The following is a 9,081-nucleotide window of genomic DNA, read 5'->3' on the forward strand; positions in this document are numbered from 1 at the left end:
TCGAAATTGTCTAACTAACAGTAAGTTTTTTATTGAAATGTTAAGATAATTGAATAATAAACTCGGAAAAACAATTGTCCTACAAAATGAATGGTTTGACTGGAGCGTCCTCCGCTCCGAATATGTCCAAATAACGAGATTATAAAAATTATTAATAACCAGCTGATTTTTTGTATGCAGCTTAGTAAATATTTGTATAATGAAATGGCCACATAGTCCTACAAATTTGGTGGTACGTTTTCTCAGTCCTACGCTTGGAAGTTGTCGAATCCACGGTAACACTTTTTTCATTAATAACCGTAGGACAAAAAAAACATATGTTAAGTTAGTGCATTCTTTGCATAAATCAAACAGTGTCCTACCAAAAAATGGGTATGTATCGCTAGTCCTACAAGAATATTGAAAATAACATAATTTCGTAGTTGTAGTTTACGTAATTTGGGACACATGTATTCGTAAGCAGAATCAATACTTTTTTTAAATATAATATAATTATAATATAATATAATATATATTATATTATATTATAATATAATATAATAATAATATAATATAATAATATATATATATATATATATGTTCGAGAGCACGCGGTAACGCGATGTAGCGCGAGGTAACGAGACGATCACGATTAACGACACAGCAAGTAACAGAAAAATAAAGCTTGTATTTTCAGAAAACGTATTTACAATATGTACAGTCTTGTTTCTTTCCAGCGAAGAAAGCGAAGCCGTGAGAGCGCACAGACGTTATACGGCAAAGCGGTGAAAGCAAGCGCGTGCGACTATCTATGCGAAAAGCGGTTTAAGCGGTATAGCAAAGCGGTGTACTAGCGGTGATCTGCGAGCGAAATCGATTCCGCGGCGCAGCGGTGGTCCTTTTAACTCCTCCGAGGCGAAACTCCCTCCCTGCAGATTTCTCAGAATTTCGGGAGGGTGATTGGCCGTCGGAGTCTCGCGTCATGGAGCTGACGTCACCGCTTTCACGTGGTGACCCGACGGGGTCGTCACCTGTTTTCGAGTGCTTTGTGTATAGCATGGATCGTTCCTTTGTTCTAGCGTTGTTGTTTGACTTTATTATTGATAACAAAGTTAAAGTTTCTGGAAAGTTAATCCCGAAAGATCCATGCTATACCGAATATTTCCGTGACAATTCTTGAACGGCATTTCACGCGAATATTAATTTACTGAATTTACTGCAGGCGTGCATGTGCAGACATGCAGCCGAACGCGACTTCGTCGCGATGCTGAAGTTTGCGATCTCAAACATCCCGCCCGCCTCGTCATGCTTGACGAAACAGGACGGTGTGTTCGATGGCTCGCTAGATGAGGCGCCTGACGTCGCGGTCGACAGAATCGATATGCGATCGATTTCACTGAACGCGATTTCGGCGCGTGGTGCAGGCGAGCGCCAGCGGCGTGGCGCGCCTGCGCAGTGTCACAACGTGCGACGATCATTGGGTGCTTCTCATCGTGAGGTAGCGGAGCGTGCTTCAGGCGTCCTCCTGCTCGTAACACGCCGTGGTCATCCAGGAATGGATTTAAGTGCACCAGTGAGCTCCTCAGTGGTACAGTGCGGTTGAAGGCGACTGCGGTGACTTCGGCGGCGTAGTGCAACCCTTGCACCACGCGGAGCCACAGAAACAGTGCCTCATCTATCTCGTCAGGTTGAAGCGTGAGCGTCGTGCGGGCGACGGAGTGTCGCCATCGAAAGCACCAGGCCGTGACTCTCAGTAGCCGGTGCAGGGATGAGAACCTGAGTAGCATGTCAGGCTCGACTTCAACCTTCTCAGTGGCGGCTTGCACCACGACTCGTTGTTCGGGCATCTGGTCTGCGGGTAGTTCGGAGTCCTCGTTCGGCCAGTGAGAGGGGTCCTCCTGGAGCCAGGCTGGACCCGTCCACCACAAGGGATGGTGCAGTAGCTCACTTGGTGCGATCCCCCTCGAGGCGCAGTCGGCTGGATTGTCCCGCCCTGGGACGTGTCGCCATTGAGCGTCGGGAATCTGCGTCTGGATGTGAGCCACGCGGTTTGCGACGAAGGTCTTCCAGCGGGAAGAGTGCCCTCGGATCCACTGCAGTGTGGTCTTAGAGTCTGACCAGAGGAAGACAGGTGCTGTGGACAGACTTAAAGTGTTGCGATAGTGCTTTGCGAGATTCGAAAGTGACGCGGCGGCACACAGTTCGAGGCGCGCCAGTGTCACTTGTTTCACCGGTGCCACTTTGCTCTTGGCGGCCAGGATGTGTACAGCCTGGAAGTTGTCTGAGGAGACGCGGAGGTACACGACTGCGGCATATCCTCGTTCGGATGCGTCGGCGAAGCCGTGTATTTCCAAGTGCTGGTTCTCGGTGCCAGTGCCGAGCCAGCGATTCACGCGGAGGCCTTCGAGCAAAGGGAGTTCCTTGAAGAGGAGCTCCCAGCGGTGAGCGTCGGCGGAAGGGAGCGGAGTATCCCAATCCAGCTGCTGCAGCCATGCAGACTGAATTAATATCTTGGCGCGGATTATGACCGGAGCGAGCCATCCCAGTGGGTCGAAGAGACGTGCGGTTTCCGCGAGGACGTGTCGTTTCGTGTACTGAGTTATCGTGCGCGGGTGTATCGCGAACGCGAAGCTGTCCTCGCTCGGGTACCAAAGGAGACCTAACGTGGTCTGACTTTCGTTCTGCCAAGAGTGCGGTTCTTGGAACAGACGGTGTTCCCGGGGAATGCCTTCTAAAGCTTCCTCGCAATTGGACGACCACTTCCGAAGCGGAAACCCGCCCGCCATGCAAAGTTCGCGAAGTTCAGTTTGCAACGCGATCGCGCCGGGTATTGTGTCCGTCCCCGTCTGGACGTCGTCGACGTAACGGTCCTCGAGCAGTGCGACGGCGCCCTGCGGATATCGCGCTTTTTCGTCGTTAGCCAATTGAATAAGTGACCGGATCGCGAGAAACGGTGAACACGCGAGGCCGTACGTCACCGTGTTCAGGAGTAGTTCGCGCAGTAGCTCGGTCACCTTTCGTCTCCATAGGATTCGTTGGAATCCGCGGTCTTCAGGGTGCACGAGGATTTGGCGATACATCTGTTTGATGTCCGATACGAGTGCTACGCGGTACCGGCGCCAACGCGAGATCACGTCGGCGAGCGCGGGCAAGAGATTAGCTCCTACGTGTAAGTGAGCGTTCAACGATTCACCGGACTTCGTGCGTTGCGACCCGTTGAACACCACTCTGAGCTTGGTGGTGGAGCTGGCCTCCTTAAATACTCCGTGGTGGGGTAAGTAGCACTTCCCGGTGGTGTTGTCTTCGGTGGTGCTCACCTCCGTCATGTGTTGCAGGTCTTCATACTCCTGCATGAAGGCTCGGTAGAGCTCACCGAACCGCGAGTCCTGGTCGCATCGTCGCTCCATGGTGGACAGCAGGCGCTCCGCCGGCTTGCGAGTCTCAGCCAGGCTCGTTGGAATTTTCCGGAACGGGAGTCTCACGACGTACCGTCCGGTGGCCGTACGTTCGTGGGTGCGCACGAAGATCTCCTCGCATTCTTCCTCTTCGGGCGTGAGAGCGGCGGGAGCGGAGACGTCGGTTTCCTGCTCCCAGAAGCGGTGCACTAGATCGACTAGCTCGTGGTCGGCAGTGCATTGAAGTGAACTGCGGTGCCCTTCTGTTGCGCCGCAGCCCCCCGAGAGGATCCAACCGAGGACCGTCTTCTGCGCTATGGGCGCTTCAGGCCCGCCTTTGCGGATACCGTCCTCGAAGATGATGGAGCAGACTTCCGCTCCGAGGAGTATCTCGACTGGATCGTTATCCAGGAACTGCGGGTCGGCCAGAGGAAGTCCCTGAATGTGTGGCCACGCTGGAGCGCGCCTCGTAGTCGAGCCCTGATACAGCGAAAGACGCGGCAGAACGAACGCGACGGCGGAGATTGTGGACCCGGTCGTGATGGAGGTGATGCTCACCGTCACCTTCCCGCGGGTCGATCCCGATTTTGAGCCGCCGATCCCGAAGATTGACACGGTGGAGTACGATCGTTTAAGGCGGAGCTGCTGAGCCAGAGATTCGGAGATAATCGATACTTCAGATCCCTGATCGATCAGAGCTCTCACGGCGTGAGGATCTCCAAGGCGGTCGGCGACCATCACCCGCGCGGTTGCCAGAAGAACGGCCTTGCTATCTTCGTTTTGACGCACTGCGGATAGTGCGCTGACTTCTGCGGGTGTCGGCTCCACGGGTTTGGAGCAGTGTGTGGTGCCTAGACTTGCACGTCAGGCACGTTTTTGACGATTGGCACTTCGCGATCATGTGATTGCCAAGGCAGTTGTAGCACAGCCGATTAGTCTCGACGAAAGATTTACGCTCGTTGGCCGGCTTGGCCTTGAAATCGTTGCACGTCATTAGGGTGTGCTTTCCCTTGCACAACGCGCACTGTGGATCGAAGCTACGTTTCGCGGCGTGAGTTTTCGCGGATCGTGTCTCTGTGGCTTTCGACGCGGGTTTCGGTTTCGCGGCATTAAGTGTTAGTATGCGCTTGGTCATGAAGTCTGTGAGTGCCGTGTGATCCGGTGGATTGATGGAGTCGCAGATGGAGGACTCCCACTCGAGGCGCGTACGCGGATCAAAGAGCTCGACTACGAGGTGGTTGAAGAGGTCCATCCCGTGGGACTCGATAGGCCGGCCGATGCTCTCCTGCGCGTTAACAGCGGCCGTCGCGGCGTTGGAAATTCGGCTAAGTTCATCGGCGGTATCTCCCTTCATCTTTGCGACGGCGGTGAACGTTGCAAAGTTGGAGCGTATCAACTCCCTTTTGTTTTCGTAATGCTTGTCTAAGATCGCCCATGCGCGTTCGTAATTATCTCCGGTTACGTTTAACGATCGAATTAATTTTTCAGCTGTGCCTTTCACGCACGACCGAAGGTAGTGGAAGCGCTCAACGTTTGAGATGGCGGAGTTTTTTCCGATGACCGACTGGAAGAGGTCACGAAACGACGGCCAGTCTTCGTACGCGCCTGAGAAATCGCGCAGCGTAATGCGGGGCAACGAGGTCTTAGGAGAGTGTTCGTTGTTCTGCACCGGCCCAGCTGGCACGCTGGGCGTCGCGGGTTTCAGTTTGTTCGCGAGACCGGTAAGCAGACTATGCTGATGCACGTAAGTGTTCTCAACAGTGTCGACAAAATCTGTTTTTGCGTACTCACTCTCGTTGTAGAGTTGCCCGTAACATGCCCGAATGAGGTCATGATTCGACTCGAATTTTGCCCACAGGTCGTCGAGAATGCGGATGCGGGTGCTCACAGCGTCGAGGGTGAGTTTATCCGCACCCAGCTTCCGGACGTTGTCCATGGCGCGGGAGATGCGGCCGTGGATGTCGTGCTGGCTACTCAGCAAGGCACTCTGGTCCATGCTCATGGCTGCGGTCCTTCTTTGCGGAAGCACTCCCGAGTTCGCGGGTGCCGGTATGATCCGGCTCGAAGGACCAAAATGTTCGAGAGCACGCGGTAACGCGATGTAGCGCGAGGTAACGAGACGATCACGATTAACGACACAGCAAGTAACAGAAAAATAAAGCTTGTATTTTCAGAAAACGTATTTACAATATGTACAGTCTTGTTTCTTTCCAGCGAAGAAAGCGAAGCCGTGAGAGCGCACAGACGTTATACGGCAAAGCGGTGAAAGCAAGCGCGTGCGACTATCTATGCGAAAAGCGGTTTAAGCGGTATAGCAAAGCGGTGTACTAGCGGTGATCTGCGAGCGAAATCGATTCCGCGGCGCAGCGGTGGTCCTTTTAACTCCTCCGAGGCGAAACTCCCTCCCTGCAGATTTCTCAGAATTTCGGGAGGGTGATTGGCCGTCGGAGTCTCGCGTCATGGAGCTGACGTCACCGCTTTCACGTGGTGACCCGACGGGGTCGTCACCTGTTTTCGAGTGCTTTGTGTATAGCATGGATCGTTCCTTTGTTCTAGCGTTGTTGTTTGACTTTATTATTGATAACAAAGTTAAAGTTTCTGGAAAGTTAATCCCGAAAGATCCATGCTATACCGAATATTTCCGTGACAATTCTTGAACGGCATTTCACGCGAATATTAATTTACTGAATTTACTGCAGGCGTGCATGTGCAGACATGCAGCCGAACGCGACTTCGTCGCGATGCTGAAGTTTGCGATCTCAAACATCTATATATATATATATATATATAATAATAATAATATATATATATATATATATATAATATAATATAATATATATTATATTATATTATATTATAATATAATATAATATTATATTATAATATAATTATAATTATAATATTATTATTATATTATTATATATTATTATTATGCAAAACTTTGGGTTTTCACGAAGTAAATTGCACAAAAAGCAGTCCATATTTACTCATTAAGGTTATAAGTTTTTAAACAACGCTCCGACGGAAATACTTCACAGCAGCGCTCCAAGCGTTCCCCATCTCAATCAATTATGCTCATATCATTGACTTCATTAAAAAAATATTTAAAAAATGAGCAATTGATAATAATTATTAGTTAATAATATTCAACCTCTTTAATAATTTAAGATAATCAATTATTCCATTAATATTAGTGATTCTTATTCGTTATGTTAAAAAAAAATATTGCCATAAACGCATTTACAACCTTATCGGTGGAAAATGGTACATGCTTATCAGGGCCGCTTGACATATACTAAAGTTTTACAGAGTACAGAATTGTGTTTGGGCTTTTTTTAAATGTGTAACGACAACGTGATTTACTCGAGATTATTTATGCATTTAACTGTATATCAAAATATACAGTTAAATTTGTGAACAAGATATATCTATTCCTGGAAATACATACCACTTTTTGTGTAGGACAGTGGTAAAATTGTGTTCTACACTTTATTCCCGATAGGAAAAAATTATAACTAGGTTGTTATTAATGAAAAAAGTGTTACCGTGGAATCGACAACTTCCAAGCGTAGGACTGGGAAAACGTACCACCAAATTTGTAGGACTATGTGGCCAATTCATTATACAAATATTTACTAAGCTGCATACAAAAAATCAGCTGGTTATTAATAATTTTTATGATCTCGTTATTTGGACATATTCGGAGCGGAGGACGCTCCAGTCAAACCATCCATTTTGTAGGACAATTGTTTTTCCGAGTTTATTATCCAATTATCTTAACATTTCAATAAAAAACTTACTGTTAGTCAGACAATTTCGACACTCCACCAAATTGACATGTTTTACACCTGTGCACTTCATTAGCTACCTCTATCGAGAATTTTCACAGGGAAGACTTGGGCGTCTTGTCGAACCGAACCTACTCACGAAGATTTAGCCTGTTATTAATCACTGAAAAAAACAGGCGGTGGCTGCTGGACTATCATATTTATTGATATTTGAAGAGTATTTAGAAATTTTTCCAAGTTGATATATGGCCAAGAATCCGCCGTAGAGCGCCCCAACGACAGCTGTGTTCATAATGAAACTTTTTTTCAAAACGTTGGCAAAAATTGAAATTTCAATATTTTTATTTGGTTCTAGTTCACACGATAGCCACACATCCACAGATTAAGAGAAATTTTTTTTTTTTTTAGGATGAACTGGAGATCCGGAATCGTGGGTACCGTTTTTTTTACACAGCTGTCGTCGGGACGCTCTACAGCGGATTCTTGGCCATATATCAACTTGGAAAAATTTCTAAATACTCTTCAAATATCAATAAATATGATGTAAAAGTTTCAAAAAAGTGTATTCTTATGATTCCTTACAAAAAATTTCCCCCAAAAAACAGCTTCTTGACCAGACGACCCCCTTAATGAGAAAAAAGTCAAAAGTACCGGAGATGGCCACAAGATCAACTTGTACTTAATTGACAAAGTAGGTTAAGCTAAAATAGGCAGGAACTACAATGTATATAGTAAAATAATTTAGTTGTATTTATATGAGTTAATAAATTATTCTCGTTAAAAAAAAAGTCCGTTCGATCATCGATGTCAAGCGACGTTAGGTGCGATATTATAACTCGGATGGGCGACCGCGCGGCTGTACGCACACACGGCATATACATAATAAATATATTTTCTTTTTTTTGTCTTTCTAAAATTCTTAATTTACAAAGGCATAACGGCATATACATACCTTTAAATGACTCATATTTACGTCATTTTTAAACCATTTTTAAAATTATTATTAACTTACGTCATATACTAATGTAAGTTTGACGTCATCCGATGACGTCATATTTCTATAAAAATATTGCAAGGGACTTGGTTAGTGGAGCGTGTGTGTTGTGCATGCGTGTGAGAGTTGCGGATAAATTAGGCGAGAGTTTAGAGGGAAATAGGAGGCGAGATAGGTGTTAAACCGATAGAAAGGTAGGAAGAAAAACTTAAATTTAGATGTAGCAGGGAAATATTAATTAGTGAAGGAAAAGAGCGCTAAATGTTTTAGAGAGAGGGAGAGGTTAGGTGAGAGAAAGCGGGAGAATAACGCTGTGCGTTCCAAAAGGGAGCGAGATTTGCGTCACGTATAGAGTAGGTAGCGACACTAGACGGAACAGTCTAGGTATATAGGCAGCGGTTAAGGAGATTGACTAGGAGTGCGTGAACAAGCGACGGACAGGATGTAGGGAGAGGCAGGTGAGAGTGAGAAGGCAGCAATAAGAAATAAAGATGTGAATCCGGCTACAACTTTGGATAGTCCAAGCAGTGAGAAAACGGGTAAAGAAATTTTTGCCACTCCAAAAGAAAAAAGAGGAAAAGGAAAACTTACAAAGAAAGAGTTAAGAATGAGAGACGATCGAGCTCAATCAGCATATTGGAGTTTATGACAAGTGACAACAGCACGGCATGTAAGTTAGCGAAAGCTAAGAAGAAAAAGAACAACTTGTGAAGGAAATTTTTAAGAGAGATAACAAGACTTTGAGAACGCCACCAGGATTAGACAAATCGAAAGAAGGAGTCGGTGCTGCAGGTAAGAAGAGAGAAGAGGAAGGAGATCTGTCGGTAACAAAGAAGGATGAAGAGGATGGCTCGCTATTAGCAATCCTGAGAGAAATTAGAGACAAGATGAGGGACCTGAGGGACGAGATGAGAGAGATGAAAGA

General features: G+C 46.8%; 1 protein-coding gene across 1 annotated transcript; it reads right to left on the reverse strand.

The window, feature by feature from the left end:
* Positions 1-804: 804 nt before the first annotated feature.
* LOC139811475 (uncharacterized) lies at positions 805-4,112 on the reverse strand. The gene is made up of 2 exons (XM_071775754.1): positions 1,442-4,112; positions 805-1,010 (listed from the first exon to the last, which is right to left on the reverse strand). The coding sequence occupies exons 1-2, from the start codon at positions 4,110-4,112 to the stop codon at positions 805-807; spliced, it is 2,877 nt and encodes a 958-aa protein (XP_071631855.1).
* Between the last annotated feature and the right edge of the window lie 4,969 nt (positions 4,113-9,081).

Source organism: Temnothorax longispinosus, chromosome 4, assembly GCF_030848805.1.
Source record: "Temnothorax longispinosus isolate EJ_2023e chromosome 4, Tlon_JGU_v1, whole genome shotgun sequence".
Taxonomy (NCBI): domain Eukaryota; kingdom Metazoa; phylum Arthropoda; class Insecta; order Hymenoptera; family Formicidae; genus Temnothorax; species Temnothorax longispinosus.